This window comes from Malania oleifera, chromosome 7, assembly GCF_029873635.1.
Source record: "Malania oleifera isolate guangnan ecotype guangnan chromosome 7, ASM2987363v1, whole genome shotgun sequence".
NCBI lineage: Eukaryota > Viridiplantae > Streptophyta > Magnoliopsida > Santalales > Ximeniaceae > Malania > Malania oleifera.
The window spans coordinates 21,252,213-21,280,116 of record NC_080423.1 but is presented as its reverse complement, the minus strand read 5'-3'; the positions used below and the strand labels follow the sequence as shown (position 1 = coordinate 21,280,116).

Here is a 27,904-nt window from a genome sequence, read left to right as displayed (position 1 = left end):
TAGATAACAGAGGACTTGGTTAAGGGCACAAGGCTCGACATACAGCTGAAATTTTTGTATTACATCCCTTGGCATATTCTTTTTTTCAAGAAACAAAAGATGATTAAATGGATAAAACAAGGAATGTAATGGTACTGGAAGCAAACAGAAAGTGCAATACAAATTTGTCCTTTTTTCGAAGGGTAGAACATATAATACAAATATATAGCTTCACTAATAATGGGCCAATCAACATTCGAGGGAGGGCCTATGGCCCTATGCCTTACGAAGAGAGACGATTTATTGCAAGCAGCAGTAACCTCAGCCAGTTGCAGGAAAAGAGGCAGCCCAATCAGTCAGCATAAAAGAATAAGATATTTGAACAAATGGATGATTCTGCTTCAACGACCCGTGACAAGCATAAAGCTTCTGCAGGAGAAGGAAGAATAATCCACAGAGCAGACATATTTACCAGGTCACAGACGCACTTCCATGAACAGCTTCTGAGGTGTGCTTAACATTATTCCCTACTAACGAAGTAGTTTTCAAAGGGAATGCATTAGGCCAACATCATATTAATTTTATGAAAATTTTTATACTATTACCCGTTCTCATGTCTGCACAATATGCATCCTCCATATGCAAAGTTCCAGTTTGAGCAGGTGACAAGTACCCACAAAACCATGTGGAACCAGAAGAAACCCCTTTGAAAAAGGATTTTCAATTAGGCCTGGCGTATTCTCTGTCAAAGAGTGCAATCTGAGAGAACTGTCCCCATTTCTTGCTATAAGATCATATGAGAACCCTCCCTTGAATGACTGGGGGCGAATACAACTGACGACGACTGCATTCCCAGGCAATTTAATACGGTTATGGAGGATAAATAGTTCGCCTTTGTCTCGCTCTTGAAGGACAAGAAATCCATCATTCATATTCAGGCAAACATGGAAGCGGCAGTTGTAATAGAATTGCCGCACAGAAACAGAATCTGAATGTGCACCACGGAAATGTTGTGATAACTGCTCTGATGAGCTGATGAAACGGCAGCCTGTAAGAGGGCATGAACATGGCGCATAGTTGCATGCTTTTTGATGATCATGTTTCCTGCTGTAACTCAGTCTTTCTTTGCATCCATATTTCATGTGTTGGCAGGGTACATGGACAGATTCAAGAACCTTCTCAATAGCCCTGCAGCGGTTGTAGCCAATTGGCCAACAGCAAGAAGGACACCTATTTGAAAGCTTGCTGCAGCATGGTGAGCATGCTATATGCCCGTTCTCGCACTGAACATCATGGAATCACATGGAAACATATCAGAGTGGTTATTTCTCATATATGCCAAGACATGAAATGATGGAAATTAAAGCTAAGAATTCAGCTGTGGACCCATGCTTCTCTAAAAGGATCTACTCTCTGAAGTATGGCGCCAGGTTTTAGAAGTGAAAGAACTTCATAAATTGAAGACAAATATAACAGATCTAATATATTTAGGGGAAAATCTCTAGGATAAATTAGATATCTGTTTCCCATATTCAACACAAACCCACCAGATCTGAGATCTTCAGGGGAAAAATCCATACTTTCTTAATGAGATCTGTAGGTCTCAATAGCATGGCATGACTATATTATACTAACATGTTAAAAAAACCTCCAATTTCAATCTCTATGTTTATGCACCATAATCAGGGCACAGATTTTTTTGGTGCTGCTTTTTTACTAGACGAGAAGAAAAAGCATATCAATTAGAAAAACATAACTAGACTCCAATTAGATTTATTTGTACAACCACCAAGTCTAGACACTCTTGGAAGATAAGCTGCCAATGAGGGGAACAAGCTAGGCTTAAAACCACATGAAAATGAGCTTCTTCTCAAAGGGGAAAAAGGGTTTTGAAGCAAAACACCAGAAAAATTATTCAAAAATAAAATTTAAAAATAAAATAGAAAATAGAAGACCATCCAAATTGTACAGACCCCTTTTTGGTTAGTATAAGATTGTTGCAGCTTGCTGTGTTGCTGTTGAGAAACTCAGCTACTCGGATTGGGTGATAAAAAAAGGTAGGAATTTCACCCTTTCCACCATCCCAACCATTTCAGATTGGATCTCATCAGAGGTGAAGCTGCTGGGCAGCCAGAGTAGCAGAAGAATAGAATAAAAAGATAAAAAAATATTATTGCTGTAAATTCTGAAATGAAGAGAAAAAGCAGATCAATGGGGAAAGAAAAGATGCAGCTCTTCTATGAAGCTCCATCACCAGGAAAATAAGCAATTTCATGGTCATCAGAACCCTCACTGAAATTCCTTGCTGTCAGAGCCAACAACCACGCCTGGCCCCAACTTCTCCTTCACATTGTTTGAGTCTGGCCCTCATCGACCCTTCTTCCATTCATCAACTTGCCTTGCCACTTTAGCAGCTCTACCAAAACCCTTTCCACCATTCATTGCAGCTCTTCCAATATCACTGCCCCTTCCATTGTCCTAACTTTCATTTGCAGGCAGCCAAAAGCCACATTAGCAACTTCTCAATTCCTTTATTTTACTTATAACTTGATCCAATTTCCTAATACCCATTTAAATACGCACCATCCGATACACCTACCCATACAGGCCATAATCAATGGACAAAGCCAAGTTTTGACCAGTGAAGAGAATTAGACTGCTCTTGATTGTTGCTGTAAGATTTTGACTGTGTATGAGGAAAATTGGAAATTTTTTTGGTGAGATTTTGAAGAATTCTTGAGACAATGAATTTGCTCACAACTTGATGTTCAGTAAGATTTTTAGAATTCTGAAAAGAAATTGATCCTGCCAGCATTAACTACTTATTTTGGAGTACTTCAGTAATCGACTCAGTGACCGCTGTTTTTTTCTCGATAACAAAAGAAAAGTATATTAGAAAGTAGAGAAGTTACAATAAGTGGGAGCAAGGAGCCCACCATATAAAAAGAAAACAAAAACAAAAAAACAAGATCTCAAGAGAGAACTAAACAAGATTAATCCAGAAACCCACCTTTCAAACCCTTTCCATCATAATTTACCAAAACTCTTCATATTTTCTAATTCCCTTTTACCCTTCACCTTTCGACTTTCACCACCATCCAAATGCACTTCATTTCCTATAATACCACTAAGCTTTAAATCCATTTTATCCATAAAATTTTGAGCTTCTAGCTCCTCCTCCGGAATCTCCTCCACTGGTGTGGGCAAAATTCCATCCCTACACTGAAACTTATTCACCAACCCATCATTATCAAAAATAGGAACTCCCCCCAGACCTTCCAACAGGGGTGAATGAACATAAGATAAATCCCCTATTTTATCATAGGAATCATAAATGTACACATATTGTTCAAAAATCTCGTCCAACCACCACCCCCCACCACAATCAAAATCGCCATTATCATCACTTTCTGAATCTGAAAAATCCCTCCATCTCTTTTACTTATCTTTTCTAATCTCATTAGAACTTCTGACATTCTTCTTGACTTTGAGGAACTCCCACAATACTGAACTTTCCTTTAGAATCCATCCTTAGTAACTTTGTCGTAGACTCACCAAAAATTTCCCTCCAATCTTCGAATATCTTCTTCATTCCAGCACTCAAATGAGCTGCCTTTTAACGAGCTTAAACCTTGTTTACCTTTAGCAGTATAAAGGCAACAATCATCAGATTTCTCCCCAATTTCGCTCTTTTTTACTCTTTTTCACACCACCTTCTAATAGATCTTCTGAACTAGACGCAATTTTCAGCATAAACCTTATTACCTTTAAATTTATTAATATAAAGACTAACCACTGTTTGATGGAAGAAACTGATTTAGTTTGTGAGAAATTGCAGAAAAGGCTGACTTAGAGATGAAAGCAAGATTGAGCAAGAAATCCACTAGATATTGAGATTTTCTGTGAGAAATTCAGAGTTTTCATAAATTGATGTTACATAAGGAAAGACCTAGTGGAATTGCAAGAAAACAACTTAAGGATACATTGGCAATGCTACATGGACCTCCCCATACTTCTGTGTGTTCCTCAGTCTCACACTTCAATCTAAGGGGGGACAATCATTGTCCTGCTTCTTGCATCAAATCTTAACTATGTTTCTTGGACTCTTATCCTTACAAGCCCATTTTTATTGTTTATTTATTTTATTTTAAAAAAAGGCCACTTTGACAGATTAGGTTGTCAAGTAGATTCAAAATTCTCAACAAGCGACATCATTTGGAACCACTTATAGAAAAGTACTTTTTTTGGTCTAAAATTAGTCTAGGATTACTTATTATAAGTAATTTTTTCAAAGAAAGACTTTTTTAGAAAATACTTTCTTAAAACAAAAGGTAGTTTGGAAAAGAACTTCTTGAAATAAATACTTATTTAAGTGTAAACCAAACGCCTATTTCTTGAAATATGTACTTATTTAAGTGTAAAACAAACACTATTTATTGTCTTACTTATAAAATACTTTTCTAAAAAGTACTTAATTTTAAGATGTTCCAAATGAGGGCTTAAATTAGGTGCCCCTCAAACCCTCACATTTTCTTAGATAGGTTGATCAGCACATAGAGCTATTTTGATTGGAATGGATTTTCTGATCAATGACCCATCCAATTCACTAAATTGAGACTCTTCACATTGGCAAGGAATATTGATAGAAGATTGGGACACATGTTATTTTGGAGAACCACTAGTTACTCCTTTGAAAGAGAAATATGTCCCTCCTTATTGGCGACAATAGTAATTTAAAGTTTAAACAATTTTCTTCTAGCGTTTCAGAATATTTTTCTAAATTTAACAATCTCATGTCTATGATCTGGACGAGAATAAAATGTTATTCACTCTATTGGATTACATAAGAAACTAATAGTCAAATGCCTCGGCAAAATCCAAATACTCCCATCTCCTTGTCTGAGGTTTATCACATAGCTTCAGCAGCTAAGAGATTTCTTTGGTTATCCCATCTTAAGAACAATACCTCAAGTTAAAAGTGGTCAACAGGTTACAATGATCACATCCAAAGTGTTCAGGAACAAATCTTCAGGACAAACATCCCACTTTTAGTTATGCTTATACAGATTGTTGCATAGTTGAGTGTCATGATTATAAATTATATTTCAATAGACTTGTCTTTGGTTATTCTGGACACAATTGATACTTCTTCTAGACTGATTCGAACCTTGACCTATCATCTGAATTGGTTAGTTTTATTTCATAGAAAAAAACTGCACTAATAGAATAGAGAGAAAGTTACAAAGAGTGAATGATAAGACATCCTCCTAAAAACAAACACTTACATTAGAGTCCCTTTCCAATCCCGAGGAAGATCAGACAACAAAATTATTTTAAAGAAACCCAAAGAGTGGACCCAAAATAAAGCAAGGACAATAATCCGATAAAAGACATCAGGATTTGTTTTGCCACTAAAAAACCTTCCATTCCTTTCAATACAAAGTCCCAAAAAGGGCAAAACAGTACATCTCCATTAGATTATTCCTCTCTTATTCATCCCAAAACCCCTATACCACACCAACAAGAAAGCATCTACAGTTCGGCAACACCAGCGCCTCCTCGAAACTGCACCAGATAAGCCCAAAGCTACATAGCAACCCGAGAATGGAAAAACAAGTGGTCACTAATTTCACTCGCCTCCAAACACATACTACAAATGTCCGGCCTAATAGCCTTGTAAGGCCACCTCATCTGCAACAAATAACCAGTATTATTGTATTAGGCCTATTAAGAGCCAAAGTCCACACAAAAGCCCTAATCTTGAGAGGAACCTTAGCAGGATTTCGTGGAAAGAGAACATAAAGAATCCCCAATCCAAGTCCTCAAATCACTCCCCATTCAAGGAACAAAATACTACAGCACACTCAACAAAATGGCCAAACTGTCAACTGCTTTTTCATTAGGATTTATGAGAAAATGAAAATCCCAAGAAAGTGAGCCCATCTCAAAAAGCTAAAAAGCATTAGTCGGACCATTATGCATGGAAGACCGCTTGAAAAGACGAGGGACTAAAGATTTCAACGAAACCTCACCAACCCAAATATCCTCCCAAAAACAAATAAGATTCCCATTCCCAACTAGAAAACAAGGGGATAGAATAAGTGAGCAACCTAAGAAATAAGCTTCCAAGGGCCCGCATGAGAAATATTGCCACTACCTCAAGTAACCTAACCATTCCCATGCAAACCATACTTGCTTTTAGTACTCATGTGCCATAAGGAATCAACCAGGGAACCTCCATGAATATTTTCAACCTAGAGAGATGCTTTTGGACACCAATCCGAGGCCCAAACCCCCTTCATACTTAAGTCTTCTAACCCTCTCCTAACTAACAAATGGTCTGTCTTCTCTTCCCCGATATCCAGCCACAAAAAATCTATCATAAACCTCTCCAAGGCAGTAGCCACCCTTGCTGGAACTCTAAAAATGTTAATGGGAATATTAGAAAGAACTACGCTAATGACCCCCTAAAGATAAATATGCCCTCTTCCAACTCTCCAACCTACTGTCCACTCTCCCCACCACAGGATCCCAAAAAATAGAAGAAAATTAGGATTCCCACCAAGAGGAAGATCCATACATGAGAGGCTAGTCTAAAATAGTACAACCAGCTAAGTGGCAAAAACCTATAAGTTTCATAAGTTTCAAACAAGGTTAAAACCATTTGGAATTTTAAAATATTGTGCTTGAGAAAAAGAAGGATATCAACAACAAATCACCAATTTTAGTTACTAAGACTTGCAAGTTTCCAACTATTAGAAATGTTAATGGCTATTTACTCATTTAGCATTATTATTATGTGTTAGATTTTGGTTAATAATAAGTGTGAGTTAGTAAGGGTATTATGGTCATTCCAATTGCACTGGAAATATATTATAAATAGAGGGAAGAGACCTATCATTTGTTTTAGGTCTTCCATTTTACCGAATTATTCAACACGGTATCAGAGCATGATTCTGAAACCTAAACCCTAATTGTTACCACCACCATCAAAACCAAAGCCTAAAACTCAAAACCCGCTGCATGTTAACCCTAGAAAACAGCCAGCAGCAGCAGACGGTCAGACCAGTCGTTGGAATTTTCTAGGTGACACTGCCAGTTAAACAACGTCAAATCTACTATAGATTTTGCAAAAACAAACACCATAGTCACCCACAGACACTGTCAATGTGCCCCCCCCCCCCCCAACTGAAATCGCATCTCCAGGCAGTGTCCCACGTGCCCTCACATGCCGGCCGAAAGCTGCCAGGACCGACCACATGCGCCAGCGCATGAAGCTACTTTCAGGCATGGTTTTGACCTGAAATCATTGAGCAGTGATCCAATCCCTCTATTAACATGTTATTGGAGTTTTTTCGTGATGTTTTTTGCCCAAAGATCTCACCTTTTTTAATTGCTCATGTGCGGCATCCAAGGAATGGTTATTTGATGCTTCGTGAAGCTGTTTACAAAGATTATTGAGATTATTTTGTCTTAATCAGTGGGATTTACTGTGTTTTTCGATTCAATGTTCTAATTCCTTCCACATATCAAAATATCAAGCTGTTGGGCATGTGTTTTGCTCAAAGATCCAATCTTTGTTGTGACCATGCACTTGTGGTAATCGTTAGTTGTTGCTTTGTGTAACAGTCATTGGTGACTTTCTTGGAGCAGTGGCAGTGCTCATAAGCTGTTTTTTGTGAGGCTGTGGCAATGTTATATAGGTTTGCTGGTGATTTGTCTGTGGTAGTTTCAGTGGTTCACCTCTCCGATTGTTCTAGTGCTGTGTGTTGCTTTCTTGGGGCCGTGTCTGAGTTTCTTGGTGCTGTGGCAGCAATGTACTGATTTATTTGTGACTTGTTCGTGGTGGGTCACCTTGTTCGTGGTTGTTCTGATTGCTCCAGCAATTAATCTTATGATCATTGGTTTGAGTTTGAGAATGTTGGGATGGAGTTTGCAAATCCCAAAAGTATGGTTCCTTCGTTAGTCACTTGTTTGAGTGAACCACCTATATCGAGGAGTATTCAAGGTTTCTACAGTATCAATCATCTCAACAAACATCTTATCACATTGTGTCCTTTGCCCAGAAAAGTAAACCTACAGTCTATATGTCATTCGATATCCTTCCAACTAGTCCTTGGGTTAACAATTTTGTTGCTATTGACCATATAATAGGTGCAACCAACTTCTTTTCTAATCTCCAATATCCCAAAAATCTACCTCAAATAATCCTTGCTAATAGGTCCACTATTGCAGTTAAGAGGATAGGAACAATAAATCTTATTCCTATCTCTCTTTCTTCTTCTTTATACATTCCTAAATCTCCTTTCAATCTCATGTCAGTTAGTAAGCTTACAAAGTAACTAAATTTTTCTATCAAACTATTTCTTGATTATGTGATTATTCGGAACCTGAAGACGAGAAAAACAATTAGCACATGACATCAAGCTCGTGGAATTTACTACTTTGAGTCGCCTTCTCCATCCATTGCCTATACAGTCGCAGCTACACCACTTCAAATCCATTGTCGCCTTGGTCATCCGTCCTTGTACAAGTTGAAACAGCTAGTTCCTACATTGAGTTCTATGCCTAATCTTGAGCGTGAGTCTTGTCAATTGGGCAAGCATCATCGTGCTCCCTTTGCTTCCCGAGTAGACAAATGGGTGGTTAGTCCTTTCATGCTAGTCCATTCCGATATTTAGAGTCCTAGTCATGTCACATCAAAGTTGGGGTTTTGGTACTTTGTTACATTTGTTGAAAACTACTCACTCTAGGATGACTTGGTCATATTTAATGAAAGATCAATTTGAGCTGTTTGATATTTTTGTGCCTTTTGTTCCCAAATAAATATTCAATTTAATATGCCAGTTAGGATACTTCGCAGTGATAATGCTAAGGAGTACTTTAGTACCCAATTCAATACTTATATGACTAACTCTAGTATGATCCAACAGTACTCTTGTTCCCACACTCCACAATAAAATGGAGTTGCAAAGATCAGAAAAACAGACATATTCTTGAAGTCACTCATACCCTATTGCATCAAATGAATGTCCCCAAAATTTTTTGGAGTGATGTTGTGCTTACAACTTGCTCCCTCATCAATAAAATGCCATCCTCTATCCTTGGTGGTAAAATCCCCCCCTACGGCTCCTTTGTTCTCCCTTCCTCGTATATTTGGTTGTGTCCTTTGTCCATCAATTAACTATAGGAATGGATAAGTTGGATCTTCGTGCTATCAAATGTATTTTTCTAGGCTATTCCTATACTCAAAAAAGGTTATCGATGTTATAGTCCTACTTTACATCGATTCTTTGTATCTATTGATGTCACCTTGTTTGATTCTACACCATATTAATCTGAATCCTTGAGTTCTGTTGACCTTGATGAGTCCCTTCCTCTGCCTTGCCGTCCAGATCCAAACCTAGTATCTGTGCCCAATCCTCCTACATCTTTATCCAGATTGAGTCCTTCTCGTCGCTTGAATCATCCCAATTTCCAGGTATACACACGATGACTCAAGGAGGGAGTGCCTCCTCTAGCTTCTACTACTGTGCCACTAGTTCCCTTGTCGGATGACTTCATCTCCCATGATGTTGATCCTCCTATAACTATTCAAAAAGGTAAACGCACTTGTACCCAACATCCAATCTCTAATTTTGTTTGTTATGATTTCTTGTCACCCTCTTATTACTATTTTGCTAGTACTCTTGTCTTTTGTTGCTTTTCCAAACTCTATTTCTGAAGCCCTATCCCATTCTGGGTGGAGGATAACAATGGTTGAAGAGATGAGTACACTACATGATAATGATACTTGAGACTTGATACCTCTTCCTCCTAATAAGTTTGTGGTTGGTTGTTGTTGGGTGTATGATGGTTTTGTGGCTCGTTTGAGGGCCTGCCTTGTTGCTAAGGGGTATACTCAAGTGTATGGTTTGGATTATTCATATATTCTCTCTAGTCACTAAATTTGCCTCAGTACGTTTGTTCATTTCTTTAGCCACCATTTGTTATTGGCCTTTACATCAACTAGATGTGAAGAATGCTTTCCTACATGGTGATCTTCTTGAGGAGGTATATGTGAAGCAACCAGCTAGGTTTGTTGCTCCCGGAGAGTCAGGCTCAATATGTCGACTTAAGAAATCATTATATGGATTAAATCAATCTCCAAGAGCATGGTTTGGTTGTTTTAATGTTGTAGTCCTTGAGTGTGGACTCCATAGGTGTGCAGTAGATCACTCTGTATTTCATCGCCGCTCTTATTTGGAAGGATTTTGCTTAGTATGTATGTGCATGACATTGCGATCTCTGGTGATGATAATCGAGGCATCCAAGAAATAAAACTTTTCCCATAGAGTAAGCTTGATCTCACACAGGAACTATCTTGTCACAGAGGAAGTATGCTCTTGATCTTTTAGATAAGACAGGGCTATTGGGATCCAAACCCGTTGATACACCCATGGATCCCAATAGTAAGTTAGTGCCAGATATGGGTCATTTGTTGCCTAAGCCTAGTTGATAGCAGATCGTTGGAACTATCTTGTCACACAAAGTAAGCTTGATCTCACATAGGAACTATCTTGTCACAAAGGAAGTATGCTCTTGATCTTTTAGATAAGACTGGGCTATTGGGATCCAAACCCGTTGATACACCCATGGATCCCAATAGTAAGTTAGTGCAAATATGGGTCATTTGTTGCCTAAGCCTAGTCGGTACCGGAGCGTTGGAAAGTTGAGTTATCCCACGGTCACTCGACCAGATATATACTTCGCAACAAGTGTTGTAAATTAGTTTCTCAATTCCCCAAGAACAAATCACTAGGATGCAGTAATTCGCAATTTGAGATATCTTAAAGGTGCACTAGGGAGAGGTCTCTTATATCAAGATCGAGGTCACACTCATATTCAGGGATATACAGATGCAAATTGAGCCGGGTCACCTTCTGACCAAAGATCCACAACCGGTATTGTATCTTTGTCCGTGGTAATTTGGTGTCTTAGAAAAGTTAAGAATCAATCTGTGGTGTCTAGGTAGAGTGTTGAATCAGAGAACGAGGCTATGGTACACACTACATGTGAGCTTGTTTGGCTGAAGAGCATGTTGAAAGAACTAGGTTTTCCACATTCTCAACCTATAAAGTTGATGTTTGATAATCCAGCTGCTATTCATATTGCTTCCAACCTTGTCTTCCATGAGCAGACAAAGCACATTGAAGTTGATTGCCATTTATTCGAGAGAAACTTGTATAGAACCTTATTTTGACCACTCATGTGAAGTCTGAGTTTCAACTTTCTAATTTGTTGACTAAAGCCTTAGGAGGTGCTTGTGTGAAATTCATTTGTAACAAGCTAGGCGCATATGATATATATGCTCCAGCTTGAGGGGGAGTGTTAATGGTTATTTAGTCATTTAGCATTATTATTATGTGTTAGAGCTTGGTTAGTAATAAGTGAGTTTTAGTAGGGGTATTACGATCATTCCTATTGTACTTGACAAATATTATAAATAGAGGGAGAGACCTATCATTTGTTTTAGGTCTTCCATTCTACCCAATTATTCAACAAGGACTAAGATACTTGTCAATGACTCAATTTCAGAACTACAATTGCCAATTCCTAGCCCATGAAATGAGGCACGAGGCCCACAACTAGTCAAATTAATTGAAGATTCCTTGGGGCTTGTTTGGTATCATTGTTAATTTTTGTTTTTTTGTTTCTGTTTCTACAAAGCAAAGAAACATATTATAAAAATATGTTTTTTTAGGGCCTATTTGGTATTGTTGTTGTATTTTGTTTTCTCTTTATGTTTTTGCATAGCAAAGAAATAGATTATAAAAACACGTTTGTTTATATTGTCAGTTTTTTGTTTCTGTTGTCAGCTTTTAATTGTTTGCAACCAAAAAAAAAAAAACTGGCAACTAGATTTTATGCTTTTTAGTTGTTTTGACAACTTGTTGCCTAAAATTTTAATATCCAAAAATAGTTTTTTTGGATTAAATCATTCATTTTATATATTTTTGAATTAAAATTAAAATTAAATGATCATATGAATTTAAATATAATTAAAATAAACATATATAAATTTCAAAAAATAATAATAAATCCAATTGCAAAATATTTTTACTATTTCTAAATTGCTATGTCCAATAAAATTTTATTTTAAAGCAAAATTTGAAAGTATAACAATTAAGTAAAATAATTATAATAGTTTTTATTTTTATTATTGTTTTTTTCAATGTGTATTATTTGCAATTCTATTATTTTAATCATATTTTTATCAAGATGAAAATGAGCATTTTTTAATTAAATTTTTAATTTTTTTAGTTTTATAAATATTAACCAAAAATGTTGTTGGTTTCTAATTTTTAATTTTTGTTGTTGGTTTTTGGCAATGATACCAAACAACTTGTAAAATTGCTAGTTTGTTGTTTATGTTGGTTTTTTAACTCCACCTGTGATGCACTTAATGTCCTAATTTTTCACACGCTACTAGTCCCAAGCCCGAGTAAGGGAGGAGGGTTGCGTTAGGTACCTGATAGTCAGTGTAAAATTTGTTAGAACACTATGATATGAATCCTTAATCAATATTTGCTGGGGTGTCCCCTATGAGTGACGTGTTGCACTTGTACCACCTGGGTGTAGCGAAAAGTGGGTGAGAGTGGGCTAGGTCATCGCCCCGAAGCGACGCGCCATGTTGGCACCTGGGTTTGGTGTCAAATAAGCGAGGATTCCTACATCATTCTAGACGTGGGTAGGTAAAGAAGTTAGTTCAAGAAACTAGGATTAGATTAGCAACTTGGAATATAGGGATACTTACGGGTAAAAACATGAAAATTGTGGACACAATGATTAGATGAAAAATTAATATAATTTTCCTTCAAGAAACTAAGTGGGTGGGGAAGAAAAGTAAAGAAATTGATAAATTAGGATTTAAACTTTGGTACACTAGAAAAGAAAAATACAAGAATGGAGTAGGAATTATTGTAGACAAAAACTTAAAAGATAGCGTTGTTGAGGTAAATAGAGTAGGAGATAGAATTATAAAAATCGAGATGGTATTAGGCCAAGAGATAATAAATATCATTAGTGCTTATGCTCCACAAGTAGGCTTAGCAGAAAATTTTTCGAGATAATTTTAGGAAGATATTGATAGTACTATACAAGGCATACTAGGGACAGACAAAATATTTATAGGAGAAGATCTGAATGGACACGCTGGAAAAGATAATAGAAGTTATGAGAGGATACATAGAAGATATGGATATGGAGACAAAAATGAGTCTGGGGAGATGATCTCAGACTTCGCTATGTATACGACTTTAGAATAATAAATACTTGCTTTAAGAAGAGAGAAGAACACTTAATAACCTTTAAAAGTGTACAAAATAGAAGTCAAATAGATTTCTTTTTAATTAGGAGGGTAGATCGTTTATCATGCAAGGATTGTAAAGTTATTTTAGGTAAAAGTCTAACCACACAGCATAGAGTCTTAGTGTTAGATATATGTATTAAAAAATGAAAGAAAAATGATAATAAACTAGTGTAAGAGAATTAGGTGGTGGAACCTAAAGGGAGAAAATATAATACAATTTAAGATAAAATGATTAAAGATGGGGATTGGATTATAAAGGATGGGAAAGATACAAATACTCTTTGGAGTAGATTAGCTAGCTTTATAAAATAGAAAGCAAAAAAAATTTTAGGTGAATCAAGGGGAAGATTCTCGAATAGCAAAGATAATTAGTGGTGGGATAAAGATGTCCAAAAATTTGGTATAAAACGTGGCAAAAATGTAGAAGCATTGATAACTTTGAAAAGTAAAAATAAGTGAGAAAAGATGCAAAAAAGGTTGTTAGGGAAACTAAATACAGATCATTTAATAGTTTGTATGATAGATTAGATATAAAAGAAGGGAAAATAAATATATTTAAACTTGCTAAAGCTAGAGAAAGGAATAGTAAAAACTTAGGAAATGTAAAATGTATAAAAAGTGAGGATGGTATTGTCTGGGTCAAGGATGAAGACATAAAAGAAAAATGGCAAAATTACATTAATAAGTTATTTAATGAAAACCAAATACAAGGCTTAAAATTAGATTTTACAAATGCGGAAAAAACTAAAAATATGAGATTTATTCGCAAAATTAGAGTTAACGAAGTTAACTTTGCACTGAAAAATATAAAAAATTGGAAAGCTATAGGACCGGATAATATCCCATTTGAAGTTTGAAAATACTTAAGTGATAACAGAATTATAAGGTTAACTAATTTATTTAACACAATAATAAAAACTAAGAAAATGTCAGATGAATGAAAGAAAAGCACTTTAATACCTATATACAAAAAAAAAGAAGATATTTAAATTTGTAATAACTATCGTGGAATTAAACTCATGAATCATACGATGAAACTATAGGAAAAGGTAGTTGAACAATGATTAAGGAAACAAAGGTATCAAAAAATCAGTTTGATTTTATGCTTGGGAGATCTAACACAAAAGCTATATATCTTTTCAGAAGATCAATAAAAAAATTTAAGGAAAAGAAGAGGGACTTGCATATGGTATTTATTGACCTAGAGAAAGAATATGATAGAGTACCTAGGGAAGTTCTATGGTGGGCTTTAGAAAAAAAAAAAAAAAGATGTATGTAGTAGGTATACTAACGTCATTAAGGATATGTACGATGGAGTAATGACTAGTACAAGGACTATAGATGAAGAAACTAGATAATTTCCATTCACCATAGGTGTACATCAAGGATCTGCTTTGAGCCCTAATCTTTTTGCTTTAGTGATGGACCAATTGACTAAGAGTATTCAAAATGAGGTTCCATGGTGTATGTTGTTTGTAAAAGATATTGTATTGATTGATGAAGCTAGGGTCGGAGTAGAGGTTGAGTTAGAATTATGGAGAGAAGCTTTGGAATCTAGAGGCTTTAGGATAAGTAGAAATAAGACAAAATATATGAAATTTAATTTCAATAATTGTAGGAAGAATAATGGAGACAAAGTTAAACTTGATGATGAAGGGATAAATAACACTTGAAGATTTCGATACCTTGGATCCATTATGCAAGCTGAAAAAAAAATTGAAGATGATGTAATGCATAGTGTTAAAGCAAGTTGGGTAAAACAAAAAAGTGTTTCAAGTATGTTTTGTGATCGTAGAATACCCTTAAAATTAAAAACGAAGTTTTATAGGATGGCTATAAGACCAGCTATGTTATATGGATCAGAATGTTGGATGACGAAAAAACTAAATATCCAAAAAGTAAAAACTATCAAGTTAAGAATGCTTACATGGATGAGTGGTGTAACACTAAAATATAAATTAAGGAATAATTATATTCGTGGTAAGTTAGGCGTATCTCATATAAGACAAGATAAAGGAAGGATGACTTAGATGGTATGAACACTTGCAACGTAGGCCACATAGTGCGCTAGTGAAGAAGAATGAGTTAGTTACTATGGGGGGCAGTAGAAGTAGTGGTAGACCTAAAAAAACTTGGAATAAGATAGTGAGTAAGGGTTTAATAGCCTTGAATCTGTCAAAAGAAATGGTCCACAATTGCATAAATTGGCGAAAAAGGATTCAAATAGCCAACCCCACCTAGTGGGGCTTAAGGCTTGGTTTTGTTGTTTCTTTTGGTTTTTTGTTGTTTGCAAAAACATTGAAACCTAGATTTTATGATGTTTAGTTGTTTTAACAATCTATGGCCAAAAATTTTAAAATCTACAAATAGTTCTTTTAAATTAAATCATTCATTTTATATACTTTTGAATTATAATTAAAATCAAATGATCAAATGATTTAAATATAATTGAAACAAAAATATATATATATATATAAATTACAAAAAAAAAAAAATCAATTATAATTTTTTTTATGCTATTTTTCAATTGTTATGTTCAGTAATATTTTTATTCTAAAGAAAAGTTCGAAAGTATAACAATTAAGTAAAGTAATTATAATAATTTTCATTTTTATTATAGTATTATTTTAATGTGTACTATTTTGCAATTTTATTATTTTAATCATATTTTTATAATATTATTTGATCTAAAGACAAAAACGAGCATTTTCTAATTAAGTTTTTAATTTATTTTAGCTTTATAAATATTAACCAAACAGGTTGTTGGATTCTAATTTAAATTTCTGCTTTTGGTTTTTGGTTTTTGGTTTTTGTTTCTATAATTTTTGTTTCCATCTATTGAATATATGGATTCCATCACCTACTTCTTTTCCCTCCACATGCTCTTCAACAAAATTTGGTGAAACTCTTCAAGTCATTCTTAAGTTTGGAACGAACGCATGCTTATCGACTTGCCATTAGATTTGGATGTTAAATATATTTATTACTTCAAGACCTTCATACTTTGCCGAAGGGATAATGCTCATAGGTGGCCTCACTAGATCACTAATTCACTTCCCATGCTAATTGAGGATGCAATACAATTCATGTCAAATCTTCAACTTACTGCTTGGTTGAAGTTGTTCTATACTTCATATTATTGCTTTTTTCAAATGAAAAAGAAACTCATTAAAGAAAAGAAAGACGGACAATGTACAAGAAACAAAGAACATCCTTCTAAAAAAGGGAAACCACTTTATCCCAAAGAGAGCAAAGGAAAACCACTTTATCCTATAACAAATATGATGATGCAGCCTTACCCTTGAAAATCCTTGCATTCCTCTCATTCATAATGTCCATAAAACAGCAGGCAAACTTGCAACTCACAACTCCATGAAATTGATTCCCTCTTCCTTCTCCCAAAGCCCCAACATTTCACCAACATTAGGTCATCCACTGTTTGTAGGATCACCAATGTCTCACAAAACAAGGAAAAGATTCTTGCTCAAAGCAGTCTTGCCATGTGGCAGTGTAAAAAAAAGATGCCTATTGGTCTCATGTGACCCCAAACACATCACTTCAAATATGTGTACTTATTGCTTCATTGGTTCTCCTCACATGCAATGTGCCATTAGTATTAATCATGTCAAAAACCAAAGCCCAAGTGAATGCCTTCATTTTAAAAGGAATATTAGCCTCCAAATAAAATTCCCCAAAGGAAAAGAGTAAAAGTTGAAATTTTGAATAAATGAACGAAAAAGGATTGAAAAGAAAATAAACCAAAAGTATCCCCCAACCAAATACTTAAATCACCCAGCTCAAGTGAGTAGCAAAAGAATCCAAAACTCTCAGCAAATAAGCCAGCTTGTCAATCTATCCTTCATTAAGATTCCAAAAAAAAGGGCGGGGTGGGTGGGGAAGTCCTAACAAAGAAAGCCCACCCTCCATAAAATAAAAAGTGAGCCTAAAATGCAAGGTATTAGAGTTGCAAACTAAGTCTTGCCCACCGTAGATGTTCTCAAAATCGAATAATATTGCCATGCCAACTCTAAAATAGGTAAGGGGAAAAAATTAGTGGGCAACTTGAGAAACAAACTTCCAAAGTCTTGCACAAGAAGTGTTGCCATTTATCTCTAATATCTCACTCATTACGATGAATACCATACATATTTTTATAACCTTGTGCCCGAGGGAATTAGCTTCTAATGGAACATCCATAACTTTGCAGTGGAGAATATTTCAGAAAGATTTCAAATTTGTCATTGGTCCAACAGGAACAAGTTTGCTTTTGGCTAAAGCCTGAAACTGCCTCAAAGCAGAGTAAAATCGCCCTAAGCCACAACGCTTCAGAGGAAGAATCCCTGCAGAAAATAAGAACATCATCAGCTAAAAAACAAAAGGGAAATACCAATGTCTTCCTCATCATGAAACAAATGGGCAACGTTTTAACAACTTCAAGGAGTTTTCCCTATCGAGCATAAGGTCAAGAGCCTCCATTACAATGATGAATAAAAACAACAATAATGGATCACCTGTCTTAGGCCTTTTTTGCTTTTGAAATACCCTGAAGATTCACCATATATAATAACCGAAAAAGAAGCAGTGGAAATGCAGATATGAATCCACTTCGTCCATTTGCTGCCAAAGCTCATTAGTACAAGAATGTTAAGAAGGCAGGCCCAGTTTACATGGTCAAAGGCCTTTTCGACATCCAACTTACAAAGAAATCCCTTCATTTTTTATTTCTCCAGTAGTCAATACATTCATTTGCAATGAGAGAAGCATCTAGAATCTGTCTGCTGGACACGAAGGCAAATTGTGTTTTGGATAGCACCAAAGGCACCTTCTTTGATCTCATGAAGAGGATTTTTGCAAGGAGCTTGTAAAAAATACTAACCAGGCTCTTGTATTAGCAGCCTTTCCCTTCTTTGGGATCAATAGCAAAACGGTTAAATTCAAACTTTTATCAAACCTACCCATGACATGGAATTCATTTAAAGCATTCAAAAAATCATTTTTGAGACAGGCCCAATAGTTATGAAGCAAGGCAGCTGTGAAGCCATCCAGCCCTGGGACTTCATCACCATTTAAGGACCTAACAGCATTCCAAACTTTTTCTTCTGAGAAGGGTGATTCAAGATCCCCACTGACAGGGAACGGAAGGTTCTTAAAACGTCCATCCTTCAATTTAGGACTCCAGTGAAAAGGTTCTTTATAGAGGTATTGAAAGTAACTTTCAACGCCCTCTTTGATCTCTTCATGCACCGTATATCGGTTTTCTGTTATCTGCAATTGTGACAAGAATTTAGTTCTTTTGTGAAAAGATGCCATGCTATGAAAAAAAAATAAGCTTGTGTTTTTGGTCCCCCCTTTTGAGCCAAAGTTCTCTAGATTTGAGCCTCCAAGAAGCTTCTTCCATATCCAAATGCATTAACTCTCTTTTTGCAACTTCTCTCTTGATTTAATCTTCGTAACTGAGCATTGAGGTTTCTTCAATATTATTACAGTCATCAATAACTTCCATGAGGCTTTGTTTCTGACTAAGGGTCTTCTCAATATTGCCAGCCTTCCATTCTTTAAGAGTGCATTTGAGGGATTCTAGCTTGTTGGCCAATATGAAAGAGGCAGATCCTCGAATTTGAAACCCATTCCACCATTGATTCACCAAAGTAGAGAAGTCCCTTATTTTAAACCAGCTATTGTCAAATTTGAAGGGGAACTTCCCCCAAATGACACCTTTACCATCCCACCAGGATGGGTTATGATTTGACAAATATCTCTTGAAAGCCTTTTGACATAACAGAGGGTTGTCTATTGCACAATCTGAACTGATTAAAAGCCTGTCAATCCTAGAGAAGATGGGGGGCTCCTGATTTTTGTCCAAGTATAAACAACACCGGATAGAGAGAGGTTGATTAGTTCCCAGCTGGATATGAAATCTGTAAATTGCTCCATGCATCTGTTCATCTTATTTGAGCTTGATGTTTTGAAGCGAAATCTTATCTCATTGAAGTCACTGCATATGCACCAAGGGGGGAAGCTCTTTTTGCTGCCGAGAGTTCAATTCATACTTCTTATTTTCTGCACCATTGTGCAGTCCATACACCACTGAGAGTAGACGTTCTTTCCCTGAAGCTCTACATAACAAGTGCAGTGAAAGAGTATGCCTGCCCTTAATATGATTCTATTTTGAAAAGAGATTCTCCTTCCACAAAGCCACCGAACCACCAGCAGCCCCGTTTGATTCAATACCTTCAAAATCAAAACATTTTTCTTTCCACATTGACTTCAAACACCTTTTATCTAGCTTGCTCAATTTGGTCTCTTGTAGGCATATAATATCTGGTTTCCAGATTTCCATCATGGCTTTGATTTGGCTTCTCTTTCTTGAATCGTTTAGACCCCTAATGTTCCAAGACAATATATTTGTAATCATTGAGGATTTCCAGCCACACCTTGTGAGCCACTCTGAGAAGCCAACGTAGATAACAACTTCTATAGTTCCCCATTGTTTCCTTCTGTAAACAAGCCTATTACCTTGCTAAATTCTAGAGCCTTGTTCAACAGCCAGTCAGAATTGTGTTCCTCTTCCTTGTCAAGCTCATACATACTTAAGTTTACCGTTAATCTACATTCGCAAGGTGATATGCGGAGAGTATCGTCTGAGTTTCTCTTGCTAAGCTCTGGGACTTCCTTATGCCAAGTGAGCAAAGGATCCTGAAGGAAATTGCTATTCTGGTTTGTGGGTTCAATAACCCCATCCATTGCTATTCACTCTAGTCTGCTACTACAGGCCAGATCTGCCATGTTTTCTTCTTGGGCTTTCCAAAATTTTTTCATCTTTTTTAGCATTCCCAAATTTCACACCTAATGAGCCTTGCTTATCTAAACTTTTGAATTTGAATTTGAAATTGGCTCAGTTATGTTAATGGGGCAATTGATGTTCTGACCAGTTTGGTGGTCCGAGTCCCTCCGTTCTGTCCTTACCTCTCCTCACTCTATCCTCAAGCGCGCAATATTTCACGCATGTTCCACCTCCCAACTCTGCGTTGTGTTGCCATAGCTTGACATCATTTGAGCCCATATTAATCCTAAATCCCTTGGATGCTAAAGATTTTCTTGCGTTTGCTTTTCCAACCATGACCACCTGAGGGAAAATGGTCTCTTTGTCAACTATTGAATTAGTTCTCATCCTGTTTTTGTGAATGCTGATATTATTTTCTGGAATGATCTGAAGCTTGAAAGCAATGTCACTGTCTAAGATTAGAATGTGGTCAGGAATTTCTTTTGTCTAATGCACTCTCAGTCTGATTGAGCCTTCCATCTAGTCCACATGGTTCACATCTCCCCTTAGGCCGCTGCAAGAAAGCGCAATGGCTTCCCGTGTGGTTTTGCTTCTTAAATGCAAAGGAATCCCTCTAATGCTTACCCAATTGGGGTGTGTATTATCCCGTTGCATATGACTCAAAGCAAAAGGGTTCACTTGCTAAGTCTTACAAATTCATTCTAGAAACATCGTGTACCTGAGACTAGCACCTTCCCCGCCATTTCATGACTATAAAATATGAAAAGAAAATAACCAAAATATAATCATTTAATTTTGAACTCCCCTTCAATTTTCCAAGATTCTTTGCACCAATCAATCAAATTGCAAAGGCTTCATTATAAAACCTTCAAGTTAGGCATCTGTTTAGAAAATCCTTCCTTTTTGAAGTCCCTTGGGGATCTGGTTCAGTGAAGATACCAAATTCAAGGAACCTGATTGTGCTGCTACCACCTATGAAAAACTCTTATTCTTTGATTGCTTGTGCATAAGAATATCCTGGTTTCACCTCTGTTGGTTTTCCCCTTTTTTGTTGCGTTATGAATGGCTGCCTTTGATTTCCTTAATTTTGTAATGTATTTGTTTAAAGTTGAGCAGAAATGTGCAGCTTCCTCTTTGTTAATTTTAAGGTCTATGAAATTTTTCTTCCCTATTAATCTAAAGTATGATTTTCCTCTTTTTCAAACCCAATAACATGAATATTTCTCTCACCCTAGTTTTTGGATGTCAATCCCTTCCACTCTTCTTCTTCCTGAACTATTTCCCCTAGACAAGCGCATAACCATGTCATAATTCAGGATGAAAGTGTGACAATTTGCTGAAATTCCTCCCCCTTGCAGTGATTGTTAAGAATCCCTCTCCTCTGTACGTGTAAAACCCTTGACCCTCAATCACTGATTTACATGAACAAATATATATTAGCGAAACACATTATTTTATCCAAACTAGAAATATTGAGACACAAGTTGAAGTGCATCATCACTAATTACCATGACAAATTCCAACTCTACGTTTAGGAAATGTATTGGATTTGGGTTTGTGTGGATTAGGACAATATATAATATAAAATTATATTGAACTTTGTTCAAATCCACCCAAATCCAAATACAAGACCTGAAACTCCATATACCCAAGATATGTCATGGGTTTAGATTTGAATTTTGTGCTTTTTTTTTTTTTTTACGTGAAACAACTATCTAGCCCGGGCATGGCAACCCTAAAGAGTATTGCTGCAGGGGTTTAGAGCATATACTATTTTACGCAATAGAAAAAATACCATCCAATCATCCTACACAACATTAGAAAAAAGCACCAGCTAATCACCTTCTCCGTCATCAGTGTGGCCGTCTCACTGCCACTGTCATCGTCATCAAAACAACCCTCATCCTCCTCGAAACCAACAGTGTTTACTACCAACATCAATTATAACACAGAATTCTACTATTGCCGACGAGGAGTGGTTGCCTGGGAGGCTGGAGGGCTAGGGAATGGCGTTGGGGCGAGCCACGTCGCCGCCAGCATCTCCATTGCTACCGTCTTCCGCATCAAAAGCCCCAAATAAAGCTTAATAGCCTCATGGATGGTCGCATCAAAGTCAATGGCACCGCCATCCCCCTCCCCAAAACCAATGGGCTGTCAACTTTGGTTGCCATCACCCTGCTCATTAGAAAAACCAACAGCTTCATGGCCATCACCTGATGAACACCAAAGATGGATTCAGCTGGCACGATAGGAGCAGCACCAATTGCATCCATCAATGTTTTAAAAGGTGACGGCGTAAGGCGAGGCGTTTTACCATCTGGGAGGCAAGGCGTAAGCAATTTGGGACTGTATTTTTTTAAATAATTAATAAATAAAAAATTTATATATCTTTTAATATTTAAATATTTATCTAACAAATCCTTAAAAACATATATTTGCTATGTTTCTTATATAAATGTTGAAAAAACTGCAAATTCAATTATTACTTTATAATTTTACAAAATTAAAATTAAAATAAGAATTATTTTCTACAACATGCCTCAAGATTTTTAGTTGCAAAAAAAATAAATTATATTTTGATTCCAATTTTTAATACAAAATATCACATCCTTTTCAATTTCTTATATCTATATATACATTTAAAAGATATTTTCTTTTAAATTTACTTTTTATATGTTGGAAAGATAAAAAGTGAAATAGTAAAAGTAGGCAGTCAATGAAGCTAGCCAAGCTCTCTCGACAAAGCTTGGACGAACCATTGGAGACATTCGTTGGGTCATCAGAGAGGGAGAAGAAGCTTTGCCGAGAAAGGAATCGTCGAGAGAGTGCTTCGTCGAGCGAGGAGAAGACTGGAGGCTTCGTCGAGAGGAATCATCGAGAGAGGAGAAGACTGGATGCATCATCGAGAGAGTAGAGGCTCTCGTTGAGGAGAAGACTCATTGGAGGCTTCATTGAGAGAGCCAAAAGGAAGAAGAGGAAAGGGATTTAGATGTTCTGGGTTTTCTTTTTTAGTTTATGCCTTAAACCGAGAAGCCAAAATGAGTACGCCTTGAGATTTGAGGCGTAAAAGGTGAGTATTTATATGAGAGGCGTACGCCTCAAGATTTATGCATTTCTACCTACACCTTAGTGCATTTTAGGCCCAAATCGCCTCAAGGCGCACCTCAATAACGCCTTTTAAAACACTAGCATCCACGTTATAATTCTAAACCTCAACCGCTTTCCTTCGATAGCTTGTTCTTTAGCATCAGTGAACCTCAACCACCTCTTTCGCTCACACAGTTGCATCAGAAGGCACAATAGATTAATGACCGCAAACAATATGCAAGCCATCATTGGATGAACAAGGTCTCTCGTGAATGCCAATCACGAAAGACACAAACACATCACCGTCCTAGCATCCTCATGGGCACTTGAAATGTTTGATTCCGGTTGCTTCCATCTTAGGCATAGAAACGAAGTTAACTCCAACAATATCGCCAAATTTTTAAAGAAACTCACAAATGCCACCAGGTCCTTGAAGTCCACAAACAGAACTATGGTGGCCAATCCAGTGAATACCAAAATCACCACCCACTAAGTATCAAATCTTATGGAACGGAACATAATGAAATGGGGCAAACACACCATTTCTATCATGCCCATGAGCTGGTAAGAGCAATCAGTCAGCTAGTCATCAAATCCTTGAACAGCTGACAGAGTGGCTACAATTTGAATCAAGATTTGTAACCATTTTACAACTATCATTTTGGCACTGATGACAAAGAATCCATCTTGCCACTAGTCCTAGTTCATGGAAAAAGCGCCGACTAAGACTACAATAGGGATTACACGAGTAAAATAGGTGAGAGTCATGGAGATGAAGTGTGCTTTGAGGAGCAAAGTTTTCTCATGGAGTTTGTTCAGTAGTACTTCTCTAGTGGGAGGATTGTCGAATTTCCAGAATTTGAGGTCCATAGAAGAGCGGTTAAATTAAAATAAGGTACTCCAATTTTTTTTCAACCCTTTGTGCCCCATGCTAAAGCATCTAAGGAGACTAATTTGAGGGATAGCTATGAGTGATATGAGAAGGAAGAGGAAGAGGGGAACAAGGAAGAGGCATGTGTAGGTGTAGCCACTGCGATCACCTCAGTGAAGGAGATGGATGTAGTTGAGGAAAGATAGGGTTGAAAAAAGGAGGGCGAGAGTGAAACGGAGGCCGCTGGCAAAACGGGGGGAAATTTTTTTGAGGTACTCTAGGCAGTGGACAAGGCAGGTAACTATGTCAATTAAGAATTTGAGGGCTCTGATAAGGAAGGCCCAAAAGGGGTGCTGCAAGGTGGGGATGACGGAGGAGAGCTCGGCGATGATGTAGGTGTAAGGGACACCAACAATGAAGGGAAAAATGAGAATTCCGAGGAGCACAAAGAGGGGGTCGACGACCCCCACTGCATGCTCTACCCCAAATGGATCCCTACCATTAATTTTTGTTATAGATAAGGAAGACGAGAGTAGCAAGGAGGGTGAGCTACTTAATTTCGACGTTCGTCCCTCTTTACAGATCATGGTTGGTTTTGGCTTTGTACATAGCAAATCGAGTAACCTTTTTTTATAGAAATATTCTTCATTCTATTGCATTAAACAACGACACACTCTTCTATTTTTGCCCAATGATGGGGACACAATTGTTGTGTCCTCTGCCTTGACCTTTTTTTTTTTTATTTCCTTTTTATCCCGTCTTGAATCATTTGCGAATATCATTTGAAGATGGCTTCACGAGTGGCATAAGCTCTTTTTTTGTGTAGTAGATTTTCCAAAAAAATTGACTTTGGTGTCGCACAAACATACAAGACATTTCCTTGCATTTTTTCCATTCGTCAACTAGTATTAAAAATAAAAATTTTTCTAATATGACTAAAGTTATAAAAAAAAAAAAAAAATGTTAGTTGTGTAAAATCAAGATTTTATTTTTTTTTAAAAAAAGGTAAAAACTTTTTTGATGGAAAAAGGAAAGTCAAGCCAAGACTTGAAACACAATAGAAGTGGCAACATAAACAAGAAGTAGCACCAATTGTTAAAAAAAAAAAAAAGCCTAACAAATGTCAAAAATTGCCCAGTTGGGTTTGCTTAAGTGGTAAGGACGATGAAGTTGAGCCTTGGCCGTTGTTTTTTAACATTCGACTTTGTAAAAAAATTGCCCAGCTGGGTTTGTGTTTTTAACATTTGACTTTGATAAAAAATTGCCCATCTATGTTTTTGCTTTTAACATTTGTTGGTTGTTGTTTATGCTACCACTTCTATATTGTGTTTCAGGCCTTGGCTTGACTCCCCTTTTCCATCAATAAAATTTTTACCTTTTTTAAAAAATAAAATCTTAATTTTACACATAATTAACATTTTATCTTTTATAATTTTAGTCATATTAGAATAAATTTTATTTTTAATGCTATTTGACATATTGAGAAAATGCAAGGAAATGTCTCATAAGTGTGTCTGCAACACCCAAGTCAGATTTTTTGGAAAATCTACCACACAAAATGAGCTTAAGCCACTCACAAAGCCATCTCCAAATGGTTTTCACAGATGATTCAATATGAAACAAAAAGGGAATAAAAAAAGGTTTGGGCAGAGGGCACAACAATTGTGTCCCCATCATTGGACAGAAGTAGAAGAGTGGGCCGTTATTTAATCCAATGGGATAGAAGTTTTCTATAAAAAAGGTTACTCAATTTGCTATGTCCAAAGCAAAAACCAACCATGATCTGTAAGGAGGGATGAACACAAGTCGAAATTAAGTAGCTCACCCTCCTACTCCTAGCCACTCTTATCTTCCTCATCTACAAGGACATTAATGGTGGGGCTCCATCTGGGGTAGAGCCTGTAGTGGGGGTCATTGACCCCCTATTTGCCCTCCTTGGAATTCCTATCTTTCCCTTTCATTATTGGCATCCCCTACACCCAAATCACCGCAAAGCTTTTCTCCGTCGTCCTTGCCTTGCGGCACCCCTTTTAGGGCTTCGTCATCGGATCCCTCAAATTCTTCATTGGTATCATTAACATAGCTACCTAACCCCATCCATTGCCTAGAGTACCTAAAAAAAATCTTCCCCCATTTCGTCGGTGACTCCCCCTGCACTCTCGCCCTCCTCTTTTGAACCCTCTCCTTCTTCAACTACATCCATCTCCTCCACCGAGGTGATCATAGTGGCCATAGTGGCTACACCTCCACATGCCTCTTCCTTGGCCCCCTCTTCCTCTTCCTTCTCATATCAATCACTCATTACCATACCTTAAATCAGTCTTTACAAATGCTTTAGCACGAGACAAAAAGGGGTAAAAAAGAATTGTAGTTTTTATTGATCACTCTTCTCTAGAACCTCAATTCTAGGAAATTTGACAATCCTCCCACCAGATAAATACTAATGGGTAAACTCCAAGAGAAAACTTTGCGAAAGCGCACACTTTATCTCCATGACTTTCACCTGTTTTATCATGTAATCCCTATTATAGTCATAGCCAACACTCTTCCCATGAACCAAGACCAATGGCAAGGTGGATTCTTTGTTATTGCTACCAAAATGATAGTTGGAAAATGGTTACAAGTCTTGATCGAAATTGCAACCACTTTGTCAACTGTTCAAGGATTTGACGATCATATGACCGATTGCAGCTCATGGGCAAGACAAAAATGGGGTGTTTGCCCCATTTCATTGGGTTCTGTTCCATACGATTTGGTACTCCGTGGGAGGCAATTTCGGTATCCACTGAATTGGCCACCACAATTCTATTTGTGGATTTCAAGGACCCAGTGACATCAACAAGTTTCTTTAGCAATATGGCGATACTGTTAGAATTAACATGTTCTATGCCTAACATCAAACTGGCCGGATCTAAACAGACATTTCGAATGCCCAAGAGGATGCCAAGATTGGTGGTGTCCCAAAATCTTCAAACCAAAAGCTTCTAATTGTGGCCTTTTTCACATTAGCAACAATATAAATATATAATTACTATAACAGGAAAGTGGACATACATACTCATTAACCGAGGTATTTTTTTTCCAAGACTTTTACACGCGCTGTAGCTATTTTTTAAGATAGCAAACACATATTCCATATGCACCAAATATAGGCAACTTAGTTAATTGCACTAACAAAAAAAAAGAACAAAGGAGAAACGGGAACCGCAGGGCACGATTCCAAGAAGGAGAAGAACCTGGAAGACAGGGGCGCTTAAAGGATCAAAGCAGATTGGGCAGTCTAACACTTCAGGGTCGATAAGGGTAACAGAAATGGAAGCATCTCTAGCTGTTCTCCCTTTATTAGCAACCTCTCTGCTACAGTTTGGTCCTAATCCCACAACTCTTCTTCTTCTCAGTTCATTGATTCCTTCTCCTCCTTGTTCCTCATTTTCTTCTTCTTCTTCCTCCTCTTCTTCTTCTTCGCCGTCTTCTTCTTCCACAACCTCCTCCTCCTCCTCCTCCCCTTGTTCTTCGTATCCTCCTGGGAGGGGTCCGACTCGGTACTCGTCTTCGTCTGATGGGTCTTCAGAGTAGGCCTCTTCGTCAGACGAGTTTACAACAGAGGTCCTCTGCCTCTTTGAATCGCTTGGTCCTTCAGCATCGTCGTCGCCACCAACAGAAAATCTCGCCATCTCACCGACCGTGTTCCCCCTGCTCCTCTTTCTTCCCTCTAACTCTCGATCCTGACCTCGACCCCGACGCTTCAGAGTTTTCCCACAACGCTTCGTCTTTTGGGCCGGTGAAGGGAAAAAAAAAATGAAGGAATGTAATAAAAAAAAATAATAAAAAA

General features: G+C 37.1%; 1 protein-coding gene across 1 annotated transcript; it reads right to left on the bottom strand.

The window, feature by feature from the left end:
• On the bottom strand, positions 1–27,876 carry LOC131160317 (E3 ubiquitin-protein ligase SINA-like 10). Its single transcript, XM_058115882.1, has 3 exons — positions 27,309–27,876; positions 585–1,262; positions 1–506 (listed from the first exon to the last, which is right to left on the bottom strand). The coding sequence occupies exons 1-2, from the start codon at positions 27,744–27,746 to the stop codon at positions 591–593; spliced, it is 1,110 nt and encodes a 369-aa protein (XP_057971865.1). The 5' UTR covers positions 27,747–27,876; the 3' UTR covers positions 1–506; positions 585–590.
• Between the last annotated feature and the right edge of the window lie 28 nt (positions 27,877–27,904).